The 24,950-nt window shown below is 40.1% G+C and overlaps 1 protein-coding gene across 1 annotated transcript in view; it reads left to right on the forward strand.

Moving 5' to 3' along the window:
* The window catches only part of PPA2 (inorganic pyrophosphatase 2), a 34,775-nt gene extending 28,378 nt beyond the window's left edge, over positions 1-6,397 (forward strand). The window contains exons 10-12 of the mRNA XM_071431809.1: positions 793-862; positions 5,123-5,162; positions 6,216-6,397. Coding sequence (XP_071287910.1) covers positions 793-862; positions 5,123-5,162; positions 6,216-6,244 — 139 coding nt within the window. The 3' untranslated portion in view covers positions 6,245-6,397. The remainder of the gene's footprint in view (positions 1-792; positions 863-5,122; positions 5,163-6,215) is intronic.
* The last annotated feature ends 18,553 nt before the right edge of the window (positions 6,398-24,950 follow it).

Here is a 24,950-nt window from a genome sequence, read left to right on the forward strand (position 1 = left end):
TCAGAATTGTTTTGGGAGAATCTTGGGCCTCTTGTCACTGTTCATTCTGTTGCTTTGGGGAATTGAAGTTTGTGCAGTTTATTCTGTAGGACCTTAAAAACTCACGATCAAACTAATTTTTGGTGTGAAAGGATGCAGATTCATAGGGAAACATTTCTGCCAAGGATGTGGTCCCAGAGTTTGTCTGGAAATACTATAGGTATGTGCTGCTTTATGTAGGTGCAGAATTTTGGCCTGTTTCTCCTTCTTGTTAGATACTACAGGTGGGTCACTGAAGTAACCTGCTGTTACTTCCATGATTCCATGTTACATTCCAAGTAACACTTGGAACTAACCTGCTGTTCGTTCCGTGATGGCCATCCTTTGCTGGCCATTTTGCAAGGCACAAGAGATGGGGTGTACTCACATAATCTCTGCTAGCCATCTAGGTGTTCCTCAGCTCTCTCAGGAAGTGCTGGTTTATTTCTGCTGGCTTCTTGGAGGGATTTCGCTTCTCCACTGTGGTCCTCTGCACTGTACGCAAGCTAGCAGCCAGAAGCACTGAGTGTGAGCACTGCTTGCATTAATACAGAATACAGAGCCTAGATACCTCCTCAAACTCAGAGAAACAAAGAACACCCTTCCACACACCTGTTCCTTCCAGCCTTACTTTGTGGCTTTCACTTCCTCATCACTTGCAGATACACATTTCTGAGCTCTATATGTGATGGTGGGTTTTTTTCCATATGTACTGAATTGTGTGTGGCCCTTTTTTGCTGATGGATAAAGCAGGTTTTTAATTTTATTTTTCAGCACAAATATTCTGGTGAGTGGCAGCCCATTTTGTTGCAGTGAGGAGGATGCCCGATCGATTGTGCAGTCAGTAAGGATGTTTACTTTTTTTCACCCCTTTTTTCTTTTAATGATTAATTGTAAAAGACTGTTCAGAGCTCCAAAACTGAAATCAAGTAGCTAAATTAAATTAAAAGGTCCTTCCTTAAGCAAAAATTTAAGTAAAAGGAGGAGCAGAAAGGTTGTGGGGAAAATGTAAGCATTGTGATATAAACCTTTCATTGTAATGGTCCAATTGTACTTTCTGGAAGGTTCATTACTGTTCTGTTGGAGTTCTTTTGTTTTTTCTCCTTCTGTGGTGCTGTTTCTTCTGAACCTGAATAGTAAGATGGACTGCTATTTGTATCTAGCCTGCTGTCTTCTCTGTCTCCCTGTTGCCATGAGTAACCACCCAGTGTTAGAACTCATTGACAAACTGACTGTAGTCCCTAATCACTAAACAGACCCTTTGTTTGTCTACTTGCATAATTAAATGCAATGCTGTAAGAGAGGGGATGCTTATTTGAATGTTTCTTATAGAATACCTGTCATATTCTGAAAATTAACATAAAATTAAAACATGCAGGTTTCCTGTTCAGGCAAGAAAAATATCCTGCAGGTTTGATGCTTTCATGTGCAAATGTTAGCGGAGGAGAATTTTTTTCCATTTCAAAGTACACTAGTTTTTATGCCAGAAATTAAGCAAAGTTACCAGAAATTACATAGAGAAATGTGCCCCCAAGTATTACTTTTTCTTTCCTAACATAGGCTGTGTTGAGCCTGTGCTCATGACCACATGAGGTTCTTTGCATGTGTGCATGGCTGCCAGGGCACCCAGTGTTTCGCCTCACCAGTCACAGCAATTAGGCAAGTTCAGGTGTCAAAGGACACGCTGTCCACTGTCTGTGCAGTTAACATTCCAACAGCATTTCTAGTAACAATATGTTGTCCTGGATGCTGTTGTGTCACAAGTAAATGAGACTCTTAATTGGAAAGCTATAAGCAAGTATTTACCTTCTCTGTACTTCCAAATTTACAATAACTATGAGTCTTTGAATGTAACTAAAGCTGCAAGTCCAAATATATTTGAATTGTGACAAATGTGCAAAGGAATATTTCCTTTTGCATTCTCTGCTCCTTGTACTTTGAGGCATGCAGGGTAAATAATCATTAAATCAGCAGTATGTCTTACTTTGTTTCTCAATAAAAGATCTTTTTTTTTTTTTCTGTGGTTTTTGGGGAGGGGAGGAGTTAGTAAAATCAGTTCATAAAATAGATACCTTGTATCAAACTGTAATGCCTTTCTTATTTGAAAGCTTCCCTTCTTATCAAATAGTATGACCTCCTGCCTTTTTTTGTGCCTCACATTCATTTAAGTGATGGTGTTTTTGTGAAGTTGTTTCCACATAGTCCTTTCCATCATTCTGTTTCAGTTCAGTCTAAGTATTTTAATTACATCTTTGTAGGGTGCTGCCTCTTGGTGCTTTCCAGACAGGGAAAATATGCAATACTCTATTATAAATGCTTTTCATACTGCATGCAGTTGCTGATCTGCAATAACTGAAAAAGTAAAATGGCCTTGAGATAGGAATCATGGACACTTGAACTCTAAATATAAGCAGGGAGGTTGACTTGCACATTTTAAGCAGGTATCTTTTTGTCTAATACACTACAGTGCATGCTTTGGTTGTCAGACATTCATCTCTTTCACACTGAAGTGAAAGTACGTGAGTGTTGGCTGCAGAATTTTAATGGCTGTGGTGATTTCAAATGAAAGCTGCCTGTGTTTGCACAGGGTTTTGTTTGGGTTTTTGGTGTTTTGTTTTTGTTTTTTTTAATTTAAACTAAAAGCAGACACATTTTCTTCTAATTTATACCCATCTATTAGGTCCTGGATAAAAACAAAATAATGAAAGCTGAAGCAGATCTTGTATGCAAGTACAATGAGAAATGTATTTCAGCTTCTGCAAAATTTCTGAACTATTTCTGCAGTGAGAGCTGGTTCCCTACAATTCTTTTTCCAGCATCAGATTTCAGTTGCAGCATTTTTGAGCAAGTGATTATTGCCTTAAATCAGATATATTGAGTTCTCAAAAAACCCTGGAACAAAATAAAAAAACCCAAAGACCTCAAAAGCCAAGAGGCAGCACTCACTATTGCTGTGGAAAAGTTTTCATGGTGAGCAAGAGAACTATAACAGAACCAAATAGAAAACATTCAAATCCTTACCAAGTGTGCACTAATCAGAATTTCCTATAGATTTTGACTGGGTTATTCCCTAGGTAGTCCAGTTGTTCTCAGAATTATTTGACCTTTTGTTACTTTACAGATGAGGAACTAGAATGGCTTATCTGGGTTGGGGAATTTCCACTCCACTGAGGGAGTTTCTAGATGGTTGGCATGTTGGGGGCAAACTAAGAATAATTCCACACCAGGTGAATTGCTGTGACCGTCAATTCCAAAGACATAGAAGATAACCTGTGCATTTAAGAGCAAATACTGAACATTTGAACCAGCCAAAATTACACCAGACCCCTGCAACTACAAATCTAGATGAATTTATCACTACATAGTGAACGTTTCTGCTGTTCTATAGCCTCTGAAAGTTGTTTCATCTGTGTCTCAGCTCCAGTGTCAGTATATGTTGTGCACTAAACTCAGGAGTCATAGTTTTGTAGATGAATGTGTTAGTGCTAAGATACGCTGTTTGTTTCAGGCTTTTAAGTGTTGCCGTCTGTAAAACTGACCAGAACTACCAAGCCTTTGTTTAATATTAATCCTAAGAATTACTTGCTCTGTGAAGAAGCTGCTGAGGACTTTGCAAGTTGGAAAATCTCCAAGACAATCTATATATAGTTAGTAGAGCAATGTTTCTCAGACTCATCACATAATTCTTTCTTATAATACTGGAAAGCGAACTAGGAAAGCTTTGCTTGTCTCTTGATAAAATGCAGAACATTGCTTTACAGGGAAAAATATTTGACTTTTCCTGATAATTTAAAGAAATCTCCAACCAAATTTGAATCTGTATATTTATTAATGTGTTTTAAATAATTCAGATCTAAGCAAGAAAGTTTGTTTGCTGCATTTCTCCCCACATGCTTTCTGTGAGGACGTTTCCATTTGGGATTTAGTAAAGGTAGAATATTTTGTAGTGGCCAGTTGTGAAACAAAAGATTAGTGAGGTTGTTCATCTGAAGTTTGTTTTTATTAATTAATTATTTTATTTGGTTTTTAAATGGTATTCCAGATGAAAGTGTTGTGTAGTGAAGAGCTTCTTGGTTCAGTGAGATGGGATTTTGATCTGGTCATGGTGGGAAAGTACTGAGTCCTTATCTCAAGCTTTTTTTATAAGCAGTGGCAGGCACCTGCTTATAAATGGTGACCTCTGGATCTCCCTACCTTATGAGATAAAGCTTGGATTTTGCTAGGAAGAGGGGGGATATTTTGCTGATAGGAACTGGGTTATGTTTGTCATACTGGTATCTCCTTTCAGACCAGTCATGTAACCCCCCCATGAAGGTAATTATCATGGATAGGTGGGAAGTAGAATCCTGCTTCTTTCTTCCCTCCTCATAGGCCTTGTTCTGCTCTTCAGTGTTTAGAGCCCTGTGCCTACTCAGATGCAGGAAGGCTGTGTCACACCAGTGCAGCTCAGCCCAAGTGCTGCTGTGCTAAGGAAGGGCAGTGGAAAATTGTTACATCCTCATCGTGAGGCAGGGTGATTCCAGATGTGTTAAAAGTGTTTTTAATTTTGTCCTTTAAGTTACAGGACAAGACAGGCTGTGCACTCCTGTGATTGAACAGTGGCATATCCAGCTTTGGAATGCCAGACCTGAATTTTAAAACAGTCATTTTATACAGAACTGAATTATTCTGTCAACATGGAATTGTAAAAGAGTATCATCACACATTTATTTTAAATGGTTTGCTTGTATTTAATGTAAATTGTATGTGTGTGTATGTATTCACATGCATACCTGACAGTGAAACATGTAAAAATACCTTTCTAGTTATTATACTCTTTAGATGTTAGCAACAAATCCTGTTATTCTCAAAGGTAATACAGTCATCAAAAATCCCCATTGCATTAGGTAAGGTGTTAATCTATCACTCATTGTTCATGTGCTTGTTTTGTCATTTATGAGCAACAAAGAAATTTGTACAGTGGGGGTGAGAAATCTTTAAGGTAGACTGTTGTCCTGTGGGGGCAACAGAAAATTCTGGTTTAGTGAATTTGGGTGCTCTCTATGAAACCTTAAGTACTGACATGTTGGTTTAATTGTTTTTCCCTTTTTTTTCTCTTTTTTAGGCACCAGCATTTATGAATGGAGATCCTGTTTCACCAGAAGGTACACTTTTTCTCAGATGTCATATGACTTCTCTTAATTGCTGGCTATAAAATTGACATGAAAACTGTTTTGTTGCAAAAAGGCAATTTTGTGTATATGAAAATTATAATAGTTATATCCTGTCATGTGGTATTGCCTGTCTTCTGCTAAAGAGAACATGAACAGAAATTCATTAATGCTTTGTGGGAGAAGATTGCTTTTGAGTGAAAGTGTAGTCTACATAAAAAGATGATAAGACAAAAATTTTCTCTTACTGATCATGCAAGGCAAATGCATGACTTTTATCCTTTTTAAAGGAGATTGGTTGCTTTGCCTTAGTTTTTTGTCATTCCTCACAGTAGGTAACTAATCAAATAGCTCCTTTTCCTCAAATTGACATAACCTTACCTAATTTTCAAGTGTAAGTTCTAAAGACAAAATTTTATCCTTTCACTGTTATGACTGTTTTTCATGTTAAGAGAACATGTGTTTTTCTTTAAGAAATAAGAATGCATCCTACATTTTCAGTTTTAACTACTTTAAAAAAAAATTTTCTACTGGCAGGAACTACAGAGAAGACATATGTGCTTTTTGAGATGGAGAGAGTTACAGAAATACTAAGTTAAACTTAGTCATGAGCCAAGTGCCAAAGTGTTTGAGAAGCAACATCTGTGTAGCCCATGTCATGGGAAAGCAAGTTGCATTCCATTTGCCTTTATATGGCATGCCAGTAAATAGCATTTATTTACCAAAGGATTAGATCTTAGACCTCTGACAGACAACTGAACATCATCTGCCTGATCTGTGATGTTTTCCAGGGATGGTCACAACAGTGTTATAACTTGTTACAGGACTGGTACAGCCAAACTGTTAAAATGAACAGATACTATTTTGAGGCCATTCTTTTCACAGGGTGGGGCATAAAGCTAACACAGCTAATACTGCTAACATAGCAGTATTGTTATGGGAGGGAAGGTAGCTGAAAGGGCAGAATGTTGTTTTTTTCAAGTGTTTGTGTATGACTAGTTTTATAGAACTAATGTCACTCTTGTATTTTTTGTTTGTTTGTTTTAGTTGATTCCTGGTACTTTTTCCCCAAGTGATCATCAAGGTCTTCTGAAGGTGCATCATGAAATCTTAAAAATCATCCCTTTCTTTGAAGATGGACAAAAGCACTGATTGTTGGGTTCCTGCTGAAACAACTTTTCAACTTGTGTAAACCTTCTCTAATGTAAATAAACTCTGCCATTATTAAATGAATGTTTCCTTTCTATGTCTGTGTAGGGTGGAGCAGAGGGAAGAGGAGGGGCTTGCTTGCTTGTTTGTTTCTGAATCTCAGAACTGCAGAGCTGCTCTTATCCACTCATGAAGTGTACCAAATGAGATGAGAGATAGGTTGTCTTCAACCCTGTTCTCCAGATTTTGGAATAATTGAACCAGTGGGTGTTAATTTCTGTCTCAGGGCTTTTCTGGCCACCCTGACTATAATCTGTTTGAAGTTGACAGTAATCTTTATGTAAGAGGCTTAGGAGTTTACCATGTTCTTTGATAGGTGACTGTTTGCTGAGCTGCATTTACTTTTGTGCCCAGTTGTCTCTGCAGGCTTCATAGAGTTAGGAACAGAGCATGCTTGCTTTAAAAAAAATACAACATTCCTCCAAAGATTAATTTGACTAGGAAGGACTAATACCATAACAATTGAAGTAAGGATGCACATGTGCTCTCTGTTCTACATCCTGTTTTGATAACTTGTGTGTTTCATCACACAGGAAGGATTTTCCTTATGGAAAGCTTCCATTTTTAGAACTGTGTATACTTGTGATAATTATTTGTTCAGTGAGACAAGATTAATAAAATGTACAGAACTGAGCTTTGTGCTTTCATGGTACAAATATCTGCCATTTTTTCCTACTGCAGGATTATGTCTGGCCACAGTGTTCATTAAAGACAAAAAAGGCAGCTATTAAGCAGAAAGAGAGGAAATGATAATATAGACAGACAGCTTTATCCAGCTTGTTACTGAGACCAAAGGTGAGCATTGTCTGCTTTGTCCCATGACGGAAACAGAAGGTTAGCGCTGCTGACATAGGGTGGAAATGGAAGACAAAGAACTGCAAAAGTTAGGCTGTGGCTTGCCAGAGAGGATTAACTTTTCCTTATAAAGAGTAAGTTTTTAGTAAGAAAGGTTTCACCTTTGGGAATGTCTCTTTGATTTTAGGATAAAATTTCCCTTCTTTAGACTCCTCTAGTGTCTTGTTTAGTGTACAAGTACCAGTCACTTTGGAGATTTCAGTCTGGGCCTCAGCACTTTAGAGGGGATGAAGTTCTCCCATCTGCATAGAGTTTTGCATTGTTTTATATGCAGGGTTTAAGTGTGATAGGACAAATGCAACGTAAACCTCAGATATTAGGGGCTACTTTTATTTTTTGTAGTCAAGAGACATGTTGCATCCAGCATACACTTACAGCACTGATTTTCCATGCTTTATTTTATACTTAAGAATTCTAAGTACATGCAGCATTATACCCCCAGGTTTTCTTAAACAGAGTAAATGTTTCTTGAGTGCCTTGTGTTGGCATGCAGCCTCTCAGGATAAGATTCCTCTGGTTAGAGGTGAGCTCTTGTAGCTTGCAGAACAGCTGCTGTATTTTCCCATATGGTAGTACACCTAGGAGGCTTGCTGTTTTGTGAAGTGCTTAAGGACAGCTGAACAATGAAGGGCACTGTGTAAATCAAATTATTTTCCCTCTACATGGTCACTGCTGTCCTTTTTCTTACCTTTTTTTTAGACAGCATGAAAAGTCGTACCCATGCGAAAACCAAATATTGATTACAAATGCACCTGTGCTGAATTGTCAAGATAGGCCCTAAGTTACTTCATTTTTGCTTCACGTAAATTTTAGCAGTATTCTTTAATTTCTAAGTATATTTATGGAATGTGGTTATGAATCTCAGAAGCAAAAATAAATTTTAAATCAGATAAGGTCTTGTACAGGGAAATAACAAATAGTACTTGGGAAAACTGAAAACTGAAGTGATCAGAGATGCCTAATACCACCATAAATTTGAAAATGTTTAAGTATGTCTTTCTTATTGAATATGAATATAAACAGTTGACTGTCATGCTGAAAGTAGTTTGAAGGAAAGACAAGTGTTCATGTTCATTCTTTGAAGATTTTTCCCAGGTGGGATATAAAGATGTGCTGTTACACATAGTCTTGCTGAGAGAATGCTCTGGATACCACTGAAAATTTTCAGAAATTAACATAATAAAGGAGATATAGAGAGATGGGACAGAGAAACTAGAATATATTTTTCAGGTCCTAGGAAAAAAAGTCTGAAATAAGCATTTCTTTTGTTTTATTTTTACTTTTTTCACAGGCTAGGCCTTCTGTTTGTATTTATTTGCATATATTGTTCTATTTAAAATTGGTTTCATTTTAGCAGGAAGGTAAGTGTAGCAGTGTCCACTTTTCAATAGTTTATGAAAGGAACTTTTTTATATCTGATACTAATATCTCCTGCAAATGAGGACATGAAGAGAAACATCACTTTTTTCTCCCGGAAATAAATCCATCCTAACTATTTTTTTCTGTGTTGAATATATAATACTCACATGTATATACTTTCAAGATATGTTTTCATCCTGATTTCTTCTTTGTAGAGGAAGGAGAGGTTACTTTTTTTTCTCCCATTGCTGTTGTAACAGTGAGGGTTCTTTTTACTTACCTAAATCATTAGCTGCTGCTCAAAATAGTACCTTTCTTTCACTGGCATGGAGTTCACACATCTATCCCCCCAGTCGAAAGTGGGGTTTGAGTCTTACTTATGTGGCAATAATGTTCATTATTCTTTCAAGTGTGAAAATAAAAGGACTGTGAAAATAGGATGGTATTGTCCCTGTCAGGATGTTATTTTCATGCTGTTAGTAATAATGGATATACTCTGAAAACCTCTGGAAGAAGAGGAAGTCATTCTGAGGTATGTTTGGGAGAACTGTTCATAGATGTTATGCAAGAAGATGTTACTTCTTGCCATAACTTTTCTGTGTTTAACACTTGTGAGCTACAGCATAAAGCAGTATTAAACTGATTGAAGTGTTTTATGCGTCCCTTTGCTTTTAATGGGATTGAATCTTTTTAATGGCTTGGTGAAAAGGCAGACCTATTGTTACATCAGTAGGGTGCAAAGAGTTTGTTTTTTCTGCCCTTGCTGTAAAGTGTAAGGTGATTTCCTATCAGGTTTGACAACCTGGGTTCTACTCCCTATGGACCGGAGTTCTGGGATTTAGAGAATAAATAGGAAAAAAGTTTACTTTTTTGAAGAGAACAGAAAGAATCTAAGAGGTTCAGGCAAATAAAAATAATTAATAGAATTCTAAATAGGAGTGACAGAAATGCTTTAAAACATGCCTAAAAAATTAGGGCAATATATAACAATGTTGATTTCATGCAACTGGAGAGGTCAATAGGATGCACTTGCCAAGGAAGAAGGTTTACCTACCACACAAAAGTTGTAATTGCATCCCCTCAGTGCACAGGAACAGTGCTTTAATCTTTAGCCAGCTGAGTGGGGGAAGATAATGGAAAGCAGCAACTGTATATATACTGTTGATTTCCTGGGAGTCTCTTGGGTTATGCAGATATGACCTGGGTGCTCAGCAGTGTTGACTGACTGATACACCCACACAGAGTCTTTGTTTTCTCACAGCTCACTGTAACTGCTGCCTTCTCTTCCTGAAGCTACAGATGGGGTCTAGAGAGTAGACCACAAAAAGCCAAGCTTGCTGCAGCAGATTATCACTTTGCAATTATTTGTCAGCTTTGGCTAATCAATTCTTCACTACTTGTTGTAGCAGAAGTCTTAAATTGCTCTGGGCAGAATTCAAGAAGTGCTGCATGTTTTTTTAAAATTTTCATTCTAGATCTGCTCAGTTACAACTGAGTCAGTCTTGTCAGTGATTCAGAATGTTGAGTCAGTATGTAAGATTTTTGTTGATGATTTGCTCTACTTGCAAGGGTCAAAGAAGGGTTTCTCTTCATAAGGGAAAATGCAGAAGCCAGAAATAATTTCACTATTCTATGCATGAAGAGTATTTCTTATGTACCAGAGCAGTGCTGTCCTTTAGCTTTTTCCCTAACAACATCCTCATAAAGTTTGTAGATTCTTTATAGATGTCACCAAGTTTATGACTAACTTTTTTATTCATTATCTTTGGAAGAAAAATACTTTCATTACTCAGGTGTTAGGGCACAAATGCAAATTTGTGTGCTCAGTTGCACACCTAGTTGATTGCTTCTGTGTATGTACTAATACTTGCCTGGAAACTAAGGGGTTTTTTCCAGACCTGAAAATCTGGTTTTCTGTGCAGTGTCCAGTTCTAAAAAAATCACTGGATGGTCTTGTAGGCTTCTCTTTTGGGATGAAGAGAGTAAGTGTAGTCACTGAAATGGCTGCACTTCACAGCTGTTATTAGTCCTGTGCTCATTTATTGGTGTGTGTGTGAGGATAGGGATATTGGAATGTTAGGCAGCTGATTGGCCTGCTACGTAATCTGCCTGCTGCTGCTGTACCAACTACAAGTTTGGGGATTCTCTCAAGCATTTTGTATTTCACATTTTTAATTTGCTGAAGAGTAAACATCTACCTGTAGTCAAAAGCTTTACATTGGACTACAAAGAATTAACTTTAAATTCTGCTTCTCCATAGTGGGCTTGGGCATACCTTGTGGGCTTAGGCATACCTCGTGGGCTTGGGCAGGCCAAGTCTTCTTTATTCTACCTGTAAAATGGGTAGAAAACTTTCTTTTATGAGTGGTCTGATTTTTAATAGAGACTTGCCCCAGCAAGGGGGGAACTCCTTCCAGTGTCTCAGAAAACGTAGGATTCATTCAGCTTTGTTTACAGTGAGGAGTGGGCTATACTGACAGGCTTTTTGCACGATTTGGCTGAAGATGCAGGCTTTGCTAGTCAGACTGATCTGCCCAAGAGTGGTCTGATGGCATATGCATTTTGAGTGTGAAAAGAGTATCAGTGGTGATGAAAGTTCAAGGTTTGAGTTAGCATCTTGTTCTTATGACTTCTGAAGGAGACTAGACTCAATTTTTAACCAAGCCTTTAAGTCCCCTAATGGGTCTATTCATGGGGTTTTTTTGGGGTGCAGAAATTCCAAATTCAAAGTATAGCTCCTGACCACCTGGAGTTTTGAGCATTTTAACTTTAAATCATAGGAGACCTGCAAACAAAGCTGGCTTAAGAGTTAAAGTAAAAATATTCTGCTACTTAAAAATTTACAGTGTAGTAAAAAAAAATCTCATCTGAGTGGAAACCTGCTTTCCTTGGAGAGCTGGGATGAGAGGGAAGGTACAGTCAGCTGAGGACAAAATTCCTCTGACAGCTGTTCACTGAAATTCACTTTTTGCCTCATACTGCCTTGCTATTACTAGATTCCTCGTATGTTATGATTTGGGAATCAAGAGCTTTCTGACTGACAAACCACACAAACCTCTCCTTCACTTTTTGTGTCTATAAATAGGGATACTATCTGTTTATGTTACAGTAATGTTGTGGACATTAGTGGCTTAAAAACCTTAAAGATCAAAGAAGTTTGATTACTAACAGATGTCTCTCTGACCCTGTAGGTTGGCAGCACAAAGCTTCTCAGTATTCAGGAGTTTTGGGATCCTGTCAAAGAAAGTTTCTTTTGCTATGTGTATGTAGAAGGGAAATCCTGCAAGAGAAAATAGTCAGGATAAGCACTATTGTAAAGTGCATATGAAAAAAAAGTTGTAGCTAGTCATGCAACTGGGAGAACAAGAGGGGAGACCAAGGAGACTCAGATGTGGGAAAGGAAATGGCATCTCCTGTCCCAGTACAAGAAGAGATTGGAGATGTGTTTTTGTGGACCTAAGTGTCACTGCAACTTCTTTGTCCCTTATTTGCAAGCCCTGTAAAGGTGTTCTTCCCTGATTACTATTCTGCTTTGTAAAGTCTGCTCTTGGATTCACTTAGCACTTTATCTTGAGCTGGAATGGTTCAAGATACCTCCAACTGAAATGCAAATTAGTCTTAGATGTCTCTCTTCAACTCACACTTCTTGGAAGAAGTGACAGTTCTTGAAAATATCATAATGATATTTCGGTGACGTAGGGGCTCTTTGTTGCATACACAGTATAACTAATCTGAATCATACCAATATCCTTCTGGTCTGCCCGAAAGTGTAATGTATGCAAGTTGCACAGCACGTGATATTTTTCACTGAGTTTGTGATCTGGTGATCTTGTGTAAAAGAAATCTCTTCAAAGATGGGGGAGAAATAGGGATGAGGGGGGGGATGGGAGATATGTCCTGTCCCAAGAAGGGGCCAAGCAAGCTGTAGCAGTTAGTGAACATATGCACAGCAGCTCCTAAAACTTTAGGATTTTTTCCTTTTAACTTAAAAGCCTAATCCGTTTCTAAATATAAGTTTATTAAAATAAGTTTAGCAGAAATGGTTTCTTTATGATGATTAGTTGCATAGTGAATAGATGTAGCTGACTCATTCCCAGTTCTCTTTGGGTTTTGCTTTCAGAATTTTTAAATTATACATTTTCCTATTTAAAAATGCCTATTTTTAAATGACTCATTTCAAAACCTGTTGCACTGAAGTATTCTGACCCATCAAATGATAGAGAATATCCTTAAAAATAAAATGCTTATTCTGTGTAACATGGAGAAAACTTTTTTTCTGATTTTAAAGATGCTACTTTCCAGAATATGAATAATGGAGAAACCTAATTTTGCAGCCATAACCATTTTCTGCATCTATTAGAACTAGTAATCATGATCAGAGAGATTGTAGTAGGTACATCAAAATATACATAGTACCTCAAAGAGCTAACACTCATAAGTGTAAGAAAAAGGTAAGATATGGTAGAAGAATTAAATACCTTTCCTGTTGTGCCATGGAGAGAACTTGAGGAGCAGGTGAACACCAGTTGGTTACTCAGGGGCAGTGGCTGTGAAAGAGATGAGCTCTGTACAGACCCTGACCTCTCACCTTCCATACTGCAACGTCATGGTGCTATTGTTTGACAGTTCTGTGTTATGTGGAGGAGACTGGCTGCTTGTAATGCAAAACAGCCATGTAAGCAGGATAAATTTAGCATACCCTACATAGTAAAAATGTAGGATATTGGGACCTTAAATACATGGTGTTGTATCCTAATGTTTTGTTCACCTACCTACCACATGTTGCAGAGGTCCAGAAAAGGAATCCTTGTGTTCACAGAGGAGGTAAAAGTGTGATTTACCTCGAGGAAGTTCTTTTCCCTGGATCTAAACCCTATCTGTTGTGTCCTTTTGTCAGCTGAATCCTGGAGCTTTCAGGAATGACAGCAACCTTCATGTCTTTCTCTACCATATGGCCAGACTGAAGAGTTAGTGAGTGAAGAGTCACTGCCTTCCAGGGGTTAAGCTAGCATCATTTAAATTGTTTTTGCAAACCCTTTGAGGTGGCTTAGAGATTACTCACCTACCTAGCCTGTGTTACTGTAAAATACTTCTACAGCACTGACAGAGAACTCTCACCTCACACATGGTGGCAGGGGTGGGAAGCTAAAATCTTTTAATACGTGAAGAAATTTCTGCACATAATGCAGACCTAACGTAGTCCTTCCTTTCTTCTTACTTCCAATCTTGTATGTTAATGAAAGTATAAACTAGAGGCAATTCCTTTGGCAGGGTGGCAGAAAACATTTGTATGATGAGACTGTAGTCATCCAAGCTGAACTATTCATAGAGTCCAAATAAGTAACTATATTTGTTATCAGATTTCCATTAATAAGATATTCTGGTGTAGGAGTCTGTGTATTTGGCTTTTTATTCAAGCTGATGATGTTTGTTTCAGTAGAAGTGTGGTGTTTCGACCATATGCTCAAATGTTAACATGTTTAATGCCAGCAGCAGATTATTTACATTAAAGGACATGGAGCCAAGTTAAACTCAGTTGCAACTTTATTAACCGAATTACAGTATTACTAGCAAAAAACAACTGTGATAATCAATTGAGTATATCTTGGTTTTTTTCCTCTCTGATTTTTCAAATGGGCTGAGGCAGATCTGTTCATGTTAGAAGTGTGCTCTAATCACTACTTTAATCCCTTGTGCAGCAGTGTAGAGGGGGAATGCCAAGAGGCATTCTGCTTGAACCTGAAGCTCATGAGAGTAAGGGATAGGAGTGTGAGTATATCCATGAGAATTTTATTCCATCCTCCCTCCTTCTTGTTAGGGGACTAGAAAATGTTACATGTCTTTCTTTTGACAACGCACAATTTAGCTATGTTAAATTAAGCAGTAGTTCTGGAAGAGAGATTTTATGGTAAGACTGATGCAATTGAGTGGACTGTCCCCAAAAGGCTGTTGATGCACAATATCTAACTGTAGCAAACGCTTCATGAGCTTTCCACCTCTCAGATCAGGCTTTCAAAGTTTTATAGCTTTGATTATTTAACTGGAGCAAGGGCATTTTGATAGAAATGTGTATCAGAGGAATAGCCAGACTAAACAAGTCAGCAGATTTGAGGAAGTGGTAATTGAGCTAAGCATGGCATGAACAGTTAGTGATGGGCATCTCTGTTGCAGCCAGAGGAAATGGTCTGTTCATAGATTATGTCAGAAGTAGAACAGCCATGCAGGAATAAAATCTCTGTACTTTGTTTTAAACAGTAAGGAATAGGGCATTACTTGGTGGGGTCACAGCTAGTGGTAGGGTGACATGACTGTGAAGTGCAGAATTTGAATAAGCATTCAGCCTTTAAAAAAATCACTAAAACCCAACTCCTAACAGCAGCCTGAAACCCTGGATGATCATTAAGCCAGTTTGGAAAGAGGATCAGAAAAGTCTTTCTTTATACAGTTCCCCTTTCCATCTGAAAAAGAGAACCATCTGAGGAAGGCAGAAAGGAGAAGTTCAACGGAACTTTATGTTTTGTTTGTTGGCAAACACTAGGCCATTTTTTTCTTTCTTTTTTTCTCCCACCCTTTTCCCCTTCCAAAGTTGTTAATTCTAGTTAGGCCCATTTAAGATGTTCATGGAGAGGGCTGACAAGGACTTAGCATCATAGTATGATCCAGCCCTTAGTGATTTCTGCAGAAGATGGACTTTTGGCATCCCATGTGAAATATGTCTGCCTTCAGAGACATTCTGACTGTTTTTGAGACAGGAATGCAGCAGAAGAGCTGTACAGTGGAGAATGAAAAGCTGAGGAATTTACACAGAGGAAAAATTGATCTGTCATGTGGATTAGGCAGCAGTAGAGCTCTAGAGAGTTTTCTCCTTGCTGAGCTGTTGCTTCTGAGACTGGGGACAGTGAGCGTGCAGGCAAGCTGAGGGTTGTGTGCTCCTTTTTGGAGAACGTAGATTTGTAGGAAGTGTTGGACCTGGAGTTGTCTGGGTGCTGAAGGTGAAAGAAAATGGTATGTATGAAAATGAGAGACTATGAAGTTGAAAGAAGCAGATTTTTGTGAGGGATCTTTTTTCCCACCTTGTGCATTACAGTTCTGATTTTATTCTTGTGAGCAGGAGTAAATGAAAGAGGCCCCTTTTGCCTGGGTTTGTGTCTCAGAGCCCATCATCTTTTCTGTATCATTTGCAAAACCCCATGACACACACTGACCACAGCAGCTTGTTTCTCATTCTGAGAACATGGTCAGACTGTGGTGAGGGGTTAGAGAGGTGATAGCCTCAACTTCCCCAGTTATTTTAGGCCCCAACCACTTCTGAAAGGAGCATGATCTTAGGGGGAACAGTTGATTCATTCACTTCTTAAAAGCTGTCAAGCTCTCAATCTATCTTGTGTTATTTTCCTTGTTACAGTGTCTTAAGAAAAGATCCTGTAGGATGCAGGCACTGACCCAGGAAGAAAAATAGCACTTGGAAATGTCAGGTGGAACAGAAGTAGTACTTCCATGTTTGCAGAAACCTTTGATCCATGCATTCACCATGTTTTTTCAAACTTTTGTTAATGGCTTTTTTTTACTGTCCTGTATCCAGTGACCTGGTCCAATTCCTTGTATCGAGTTAGAACAGACAATGGTTTATTTCACTAAGGCGATCACTTATAGAAGTCGGTTGGAGAGCACAGTTCAGTGGTGCAGGCAAATTAGAAGAAATATGCTTGGGGGAGGGAGCTATGTAAATATTAAGTCAAATTTAAAACTATCAAAACCAAATAGTGGGCTCAAGTCTGGTCTAATTTTTCCTCCTGAAGTATGTAGAAAATTGGCTCTTGCATCCCAGATCCCAAATTTGAAGCGTGGTCACGCTTAGTGAAACTGAAGACTTACTACAGATGTTGATTCCTACACGTGATTTAGTGGTTTCAGCAAGTGGCAGATTTACAGCATCAGAAACTTTCAAGTTTTATTGCAGATGGAGTCATTTAATGACCTTTGGGTGACTCTCGGTTAAACACCTACACACAGGGAGCGCGGCCTTGAGCCGTGGGGAGCGGCAGCCGCTTCCCTCGGTGCTCGCGGCCGAGGGCAGAGCCGCCCCGCCCCGGCCCGGCCCGGCCCGCACTTCTGCCCGCCAGCAGCAGGGGTAGCTCGGCCGCTGCTCCCCGGGCAGCCGCTCCGCTCCCTGCCTGCTCCTGCTCCCCTGGCAGAAGGGACCAGGGCAGCAACCACAGAGCTTCTCCCTGCGCTGCCTGCGCTGTGACGGCGACAGGAAAGGGGAAGCGGTGCAGGGTGTCGGCTCGGAGGAGTGCTTTTCTGGGAGTGTGCTGCTGCCTGTGGAGGTGTGCATGGAGATGGGAGTTACTGCGGTTGCTTTTTTTTTTCTCCCAGCCCCCTGCAGGACTTGGTTAGGAAGTTTGCTTTCTTGATGTTGAAATGAGTTTGTGGCAAATGCTGCAATACCCTGAGCGGAAAAATGCCATTTGAACCTATAGGAGGCTTTCATGAGGTATGGAAAAAAGGAAGGTGAGCTGAGGGAAAGTAAATGACTGCTTCATCCAGATTAGCTTCCAAGTTAATGCCACATGGCAGTCAGATGACTGAGCACAGCTGCATGGCTGCACGGTCACATTATTCACATCCTCACTAAGTAATTTGTTGGTTACTTCAGAAGGACAAGTCAGGGAAGGGGAAAGCAGAGGGACTGCTGGAACCCACTGTCATGTGGCACGGGAGAATCCCTGGTGCTATACTTCATGCTGAGCAGTGAAAACAGTGAAATAAATACCCTTGTGTACAAAGCCTGCTTCTGTGAAAACCCAGGCCTAGAGGACAGCAAAAGAAGTCTTGTCCAAATAAGTAAACACTCAAAGATTGTTGACTTCCACCTTCAGCATTAACTTTTTTCACACGAAGAGACATGGTGGCAGGTCTGGGGCTGCTGGCAGGCACAAGAGGAAGAAGTATTGAGCTGCATGGGCAGTATTTACTGCTCCTATTTCCTCCACAGAAACAGCTGTGGGCAGGTCTGGTTTTAGTGCATATCTCTCGAGCTGGCTTTGCACATCATGCGTGGTGTGGAAACCACGGGTTGGGAAACCTGACCTAGATGAAGGGAAGCTGGTGAATTACTGTTCTCAGCCTGTGTGAAACTCCAGTGCCACAAGGGAATGCTGCTTCTAAAAGGAGTTGTTACCATTTAGGTACAGCAAGCCAGTAGTGGTGTTCCTTGTGTAATCATTAGCAGAACTGCTGAATCAGACAGAGTTTCTCTAAACTGAGTCTAACACTAAATGCAGAAATCATGTAGAGGAGGTAGAAGCAGACAGGGTAGTGGCTAATTTAGTTCTGTTCCTGTAATTCTTTGGTTTCACGGAACACATCAGAAAAGGATGTGAGAGGCACCTATGGGTTGTGATGGAGCAACTCCTGGAGAAAGTGTGTGAATTTGAAAGCCACAGAGTAGCTAAGACATAAGCTTCACTTCCTGTAATTACAAGGGGAGAGAAAACTGGAATAGGGGGTTAGACTCTGGCTAAAGGCAAGTCCTGTGAGGCAAAGGATATCGTCAAGGGATGTTGCCCTACCAGTGGCCGTGGCCACTTCTGTGGAAGGGCAGGAGTGAGAGGCTCTTCACTACTGGCGGCATAGTATTTCACTGCCATTCTGCAAATGCTCCAAATTTTCAGTACCTTTTGCTGAATGTATATATAAAACAGCCTTGTTTATTTCATGAGGCTGTTATGATACGTCTGCTGCTTTTTGTGAAAACTGCTATGGTTTGGTAAAAGAGGAGTGGGATTTTATGAATTGGAAAGATCTCAAATGAGTTGGTTGTGAGCTCTGCATTTTTAAAACACACACCAAACAAGCCTCCTCAAAACACAAAAGACGTTAAAAACAAAGGTTATTTTCTCATTGGGGAATTTTGAAATGTTCAAACCAAGCAGCTGTTTTTTCAGCTGTTGCAGGTATTAAACAACAGCAAGAAAATCCTCTGCTATGACCTGTCACAGGAAATAATCCTTTCTTGATCATGCTGAACAGCTGTGTTCATTGCTTCTCCTGCAGCAGTAATATTCAACTTCTCGACTTGTTACCTGTACAATGACTCGTCAAAATTTTAAGCTAATGGTATAAAATATGAAATAATGAAATTGCAGATGTTTAACTGCATCCTTGGGATTCATAAATTATGGGAGCTATGGAATGAATTAGGAATGAATTAGGTGTTCAGAAGTGAGCGACTTCGAAGGTATTTTTGCTTTTCTAAAAATGCTAAATGCTTTTGACCTTTCTCCCCATTGCAATGCAAGTGAACACCTAATAACACCACTTCAATTTTGTTGCTTTTTTGTGATAATAAATAACATTTACTTTCCATGGTGATACTTCAATTATGCAAATAAAATTCTCACTAATGGCTTTTTTTCAGACCCCATAAATCTGGAGTTTCATTTGTTTTTTACTAAATAAGTCAGGGAAAATGCAGCACTGACAAAGGTGGGCAAATGCATTTTGGATCCTCTGTTTAACTACATCTATGCTGTGTAATCACTTAGGAAAAAAAACCCCTAAAGCCAGAAAGCCCAAAAAACTAGTGGTCTCTATAAATGTTAAGAAATGGAAATCATTATTAGAATTACTGTGGTTTCTGTTGTTATTGTCAATAAGGGAACTGTTGCCAATTTATTTCACTTAACAAGTATCAGTGGAAACAATCCTGAAAAATATTACTTTGGGAACATCCTGTAGGCTTCTTTTACTTGGAGACCAACATTTATTTCTGGCTTCAATCTGCTTATTGTTTAGATTAAAATCTGCTTTGCATGGTCAACGTAGTTAAAAGCAAGCAGACTGGCTTCTGACTCCTACATTATCAACATAAGAATAATTACAATCACAAATAAAAAGGCAGGAAATAACTTGCATTGCTTGAAAAAGAACACAAAGCTTTCATGTATACAGATTTTTAAGGTTAACAATTACTTTCCCTTCTCTTTGTCCTGTTTTCAAATCAAAACAGAATCCTATCCCTAAAAAGCACCAAAAACTCAAGAACAAGCAAACCACCCCAAAAGCTGAGAAGCAGGCAGTGATCACTAATTGCTGGTACCAATAAAAATGGACTTCTGCTGTGTCATTTCTAGAATCATATTTAAAAATGATTGAATGGCTGCTGCAGTACAGAAAAATAAAAGCACAGGAACATACGGAGGCAGAGTTGCCTGAGCCAGACAGACCAGAAACACAGTGTACTGCAGAGATGTTTAAATTCAGTATGTAGCAATATAAAGTACTTTCTGCATACCAGCCAAGGTCACTTCAGCTGGGTGAGAGTCTAGAAGACAATATTAGAAATGCTGGGTTGTGAGGAGGGGACTCGGGAGGAGTGCAGTGCTTAGGACCATCCTGTGTATGTTCAGGGTCCTGTGGTAGCCACAAAAGGTGCATTTGAACAGAGAAGATCAGATGTTCTCTGTAATATGCTTGTACTTCCCCTTTACCATCTTTTTGGCATTCTGAGATTTTATAAAGAAAATCAGGGTGTATGAGCATGAGACGCCTTAAAGAATCAGTTGGTGAATAGCAGTTCTTTGAAGATAAGCACACTCTGGCTCAGAGGCCCTGTTGATTATCCAACAGCAATTTGATCTTATGCTCTGTTGGTTCAGTGATTTGACACATGGTGTTGGCATTGTTATTTAGGGTGTTTTATGTAAACCGGTAGGAGCTGGTTTATCCTGTTTGGAGTGTAAGCTAGTTCTCCCATTTTCCCAGCTGAACCTAACAATTCCATTACAGTGAGTGCTTTCCTTATTTGCCTCTGAACTGGGAACTGTGATCACAAAAAAAGCAGCTCTGACCTCTGTCTTTGACATGAGGTTGTCAGACTTTTCTTAAAATGAGATACTGCCTTGCCTGGCTTTGGATAGTTGTTCCCCATTATCTTTAGAAATTAAATCTTTTTAGAAAAGGATGGTAGTATTTGAAGAACCATCATTGTTCAAGTGTTTCTTAGGCTGCATTTCCTGGATTGCTGGTCAACCATAAAACATGGGAAATTCCTGGCAAATTATTAGCCAAATTATTAGCAGGTACACAGTTTTAGCATTGTTTCTTTTTGGGAAATTTTAATAAATAACAGGGAAGCAAGCATGGCCTTGGATATGGTTTGTTTAATTTTCTGAATGAACAGATAGTCCTATGATTTATTTATGTCTGGGTGCTTGGGCTTTGTTTTGGTGGGCCTGATTATCATGGACATGAGATGCTGTCTGTCCTGCCTCTGATCTGGAGCATGGAAGTCACAAGCCCTGGCCTGCAGGAAGAGCTAATACAGCTCCTATTGCAGCCTGCTTGTGGCCATCTAAATTTGGAAACCGTATGATCCTTGATTTTCATACATAAATCCTTGGACTTAGACAGGCCTGCAGGAAGAACTAATACAGCTCCTCTTGCAGCCTGCTTGTGGCCATCTAAATTTGGAAACCGTATGATCCTTGGTTTTCATACATAAATCCTTGGACTTGGACAGTCCTGCTGTTGCCATTGTCAGAAACACTTCTGGGTTTTTCTTCATGGCTAAGTGCCGTGGCACATCTGTGTCACCTGAGCCATACACAGGCTGCTCTCCCTGCAGTGCTCCATCCAAACAGCTTCCAGACAGGTCATTTTACACCATGGTTCAGAGTGTTCAGTTCTCCAATTTGTGAGGAAATTCAGCCCTTGCAAAACTCACCAGATGGATCTGAGTTCCAGCATGAAGACACGGAACTATGTTTTATTCCCACATCCTGAATGAGTGCTGTAACCGCTGAGGAAGGGCAAGGAAACTGCTGCTTCCTCTGCTCATGCTGTGTAGCAGAGGTGTTGCTCTTCCTCATGAGAGCAAAGGGGTAGGCAGGGCAGAGCTCAGCATGCTGAACTGCAGATGAAAAGCAGGGCCTCCTGTTGCCCTGCATGAACAGCCTGAGCCCCTGAAGAGGGGGATTGAAGGAGCTTCCCCTCCTAGGTGCTCCCCAGTGCTGGTTGAACCAGCTCATGCTGCAGGGAACAGTTTACATGGACTGTGCTCTTTCCTGCACATTGCATGTGGAACTTACTTGCTGAAATCACAACTGTTGCTTCTGCTGCAAAATCTGGAGACTGCAATAGTTTTATGTCCTTTTGTGCAGCCCTGCTGTGCCAAAAACCTAGGTCCACAAAAAGATTAAAAGCTTGTTCCTTAGGGGACATTAACACCACAATGCTCTGGAAGCATGTGCTTGTACAGAGGAAAGGTAGCATTTGGCACTGCTTTCTTCCCAAACCTTCCTCCCAGCAGGCTGCATATAAAATATACATTAACTCCCCCAATAACTACACAATTATGACAGTTGAAATAGAATTAGAGGAGCTGCCCATAAAGCCCAGACCCCGTGTCCCACCTTCACTGCAGGCTGCCGGCAGAGCACCTGTCAGTTGTGATTTGCATCTGTGCAATTGTTTCTTCCCTGAAAGAAAAAACAAAAAAAAAGCAGGCTTGCTTCCAGCCAGCTACCCTGAAAAGATTATCAGTCACAGCAGCAGCTAAGAGACATAGCCAGGATAGCTTCTAATGTGTGCATCACCATGCTCTTACAAGCACAGCACAGACAATCAGTTCCTTGCATCCCATTGCACTTCAGCTGCTAGTGGGACATCTACTAGCTGTTACAAAAAAAAAAATCCAGCTGTAGCATATCCAAAGTATGCACTGATATTTTTGTCTATCAGTTTCTTAGTCTTCTATTAAGAAAGACTGTACATGGAGTACACAATAGATACATATATATACAGTACACAATGTACTGTATATAGAGTACACAATAAAATAGTTGTACAAGAAATAAAATAGTCCACTTTCTCTAGAAAGCTCTAAGCTGCCCAGGATGGTCTAACACTCAGAGTCCTGTGATATATGCATTAGCATCATTCAAGAATAGATGGCATCTTTCTCTTGAATAAGCAACATGCTTAGCAGGAGGAATAAGAAAAACTGTCTTCCAAATACCATTGGCATTTTCAGAGGTTGATTTGGACTTTCAGCATTTGTTCTGGTAGCCCTAGCTCTGAAACGCCAGCATTGCTTTAGGTGGATCCCTTCTTTCTAAGCTAAGACCAAGCACCAAGGCTGTTGCAGTTTAAAGATAATAATGTCTTTAGCTAAATAAGCCCAAGACTGAAATTTTAAAAAAACGTAGCTCTAACCCATTTGTTGCAAATTATGACTTTCTATGTTTGCACTGCAGTGACTATGCTGGTTCCTGATGTGGGCTCATTAATAGATTATTTCCTTGTTAGCTGTAGGTAAGGCTTTGACCTAGAGCTGATTAGGGAAAAGAACTTCTGTATCTATTATCTTTTCTCTCTCTTAATTAGTATAATTATGCTCTGTGCCCCAGACAGCAGCCTCAGACAGTCTGCTGTGGAGCCACAGAAACTGTCTGGACTCCCAGAATGGGAGTTTGCTGTTAAGCAAGGCATAGCTGGGTTCTGGGAAAAGCTGAATTACACCATTACACAGAAAGTAACCAAACCAGGGCAGATTTCCCTTCCTCCCCACCCAGTTAAATCCAATTAACTGTGAGGAATGCAAAGAGCGGGTTTTGTTATTTCCACTTTTTTAAAGGTAAACTGGCACACCTATGAGACAGAATCAGGCAAGAGCACCATATTTCAGTTTATAGGTGAAAATGACAGGCACTGTTAAGGAGGAGAGCATCCAGCTGAAACCATTCTGGTTTTGACACAATCCTACAGCTTTTTAGCAATGTGTTCACCTGTTCTGTGTTAGCTGATTGAGAGGGTTTGCAGCTGGGCAGAGTGGGTGTGACTGGGACTAGTCCAGCGCTGGGTCGGGGGCTGCTCTCCAGCAGTGAGGGTTTTCCCTTCCCAGGGTACACCTGCTGCCTCTTAAGTGAGGTTACCAAATAAGAGCAAAGGAGGGGTGCTCTCTTTCCAAGGCAGATCATGGTAGCTTTTAGGGGAAAACAAGTTAAGAAGGTGAGCTCAGTTTAATACCTACTTACTACTGGTGTGTGTGTAAGGCATTGAGCTGTGTAACTGGCAAGAAATCTTGAAGCTTAAAATATGAAGGATTTTAAGAGTGTCTTGGAGAGCAGTACCAACTGTCTTTTCTGTTGCCTCTTACCCTTCCCACCATGCTTGCACCTCAGAGTATGTGTTACTCTTCCTTGCAGTGTGACTGCTCTGGCAGGATTTAGCAAGACCTGTTCTTTCTGGCCATCTTGGGTATCATTGCTCTGGTGCTGTGGCAGTGTAATTCCCATTGTGAAATGGTAGCTGTGGCTGAAATGCAAAGCTCAATAAAAGGGGAAAGAAGATTATGGTAGTAGGTAATTGTGAGGAGGCAGCAATATAACTCCTTCCTTGGGCTCAGGGCTTGGAGTTCTCACCTTCTGCCTTACAGTGAAGTTTTCCAGTGAGGTGGAAACAATTGGTTGTTCAGTGGGAGCAGCCTTCATCCAACTTTTTGAAATTATCTTGCAACCTGAGAGATTTGTAGTGAGTGCCTGTATCTGAAGTAAAGAGGGAGACCCTAGTGTTTCATGCTCTTCTCCATATAGTGACAAATGCATGAACAGCCACTGGAAGAGTGGAGAAAGCTCAGGCTCTGGGATACTGTTAGCTTGGAGCTAAGAATTATAAAATTGGATCTCCTCCCAGATGGAGAAGGTTTAAGGCCTAATCTACCACATTTCAGCTAAATGTCAAATTAGTCATGGTCTAAAAGCAATGACTCCTGCCTTGAAAGTAGGACTAGAGGTGTTTTCTTTTAATCAGAGGATGTGCATCATACACCAGTGATGCTGCTTCTTCATAAAGACCTGACGGTCCCAGGGAGACTGGGCTCCGCCACTTGCCTGCATCTCCCGAGGAACCTGAATGTCTTTGGACTTTGGGTGAGCTCAGTGATTCTGTTGACATAGTCTCAAATTCCACCCAAGGCCTCGTGTTTGGTTAGACCCTGCAATGCCACCTGTGTGGCTCGAGTCCCACTGTGGCTGAATTCCTTGCTGTTAGCCCTCAGCACTGTCAGAAAAGAAATCACTGAAACATGTGAAAATACTTTGTGTAATAAAGCACCTGGTAACTGACAAGGGATAGTTGGATTTTATTTTTTTGGTTAATTTGTTTTTACTGTATGACTTCTAAAAAAAGAAATTTAAGAAAACCCATTAAATAAAAACCCAGCTGGGAAATGATATAACCACTCTGGGTTGTGCTGTGCTGTAGCTGTCCATGTTCCTTCTGTGCTACACATGTGATAAAATAGCCTGGGAGAGGGTCTGTAACACCGTCCCAGGCTCCTTGCCTGGAGGGGTGAGC

The sequence above is a fragment of the Agelaius tricolor genome, unplaced genomic scaffold, assembly GCF_023055355.1.
Source record: "Agelaius tricolor isolate 1412-34295 unplaced genomic scaffold, bAgeTri1.0.p SCAF_8, whole genome shotgun sequence".
Taxonomy (NCBI): Eukaryota; Metazoa; Chordata; class Aves; order Passeriformes; family Icteridae; genus Agelaius; species Agelaius tricolor.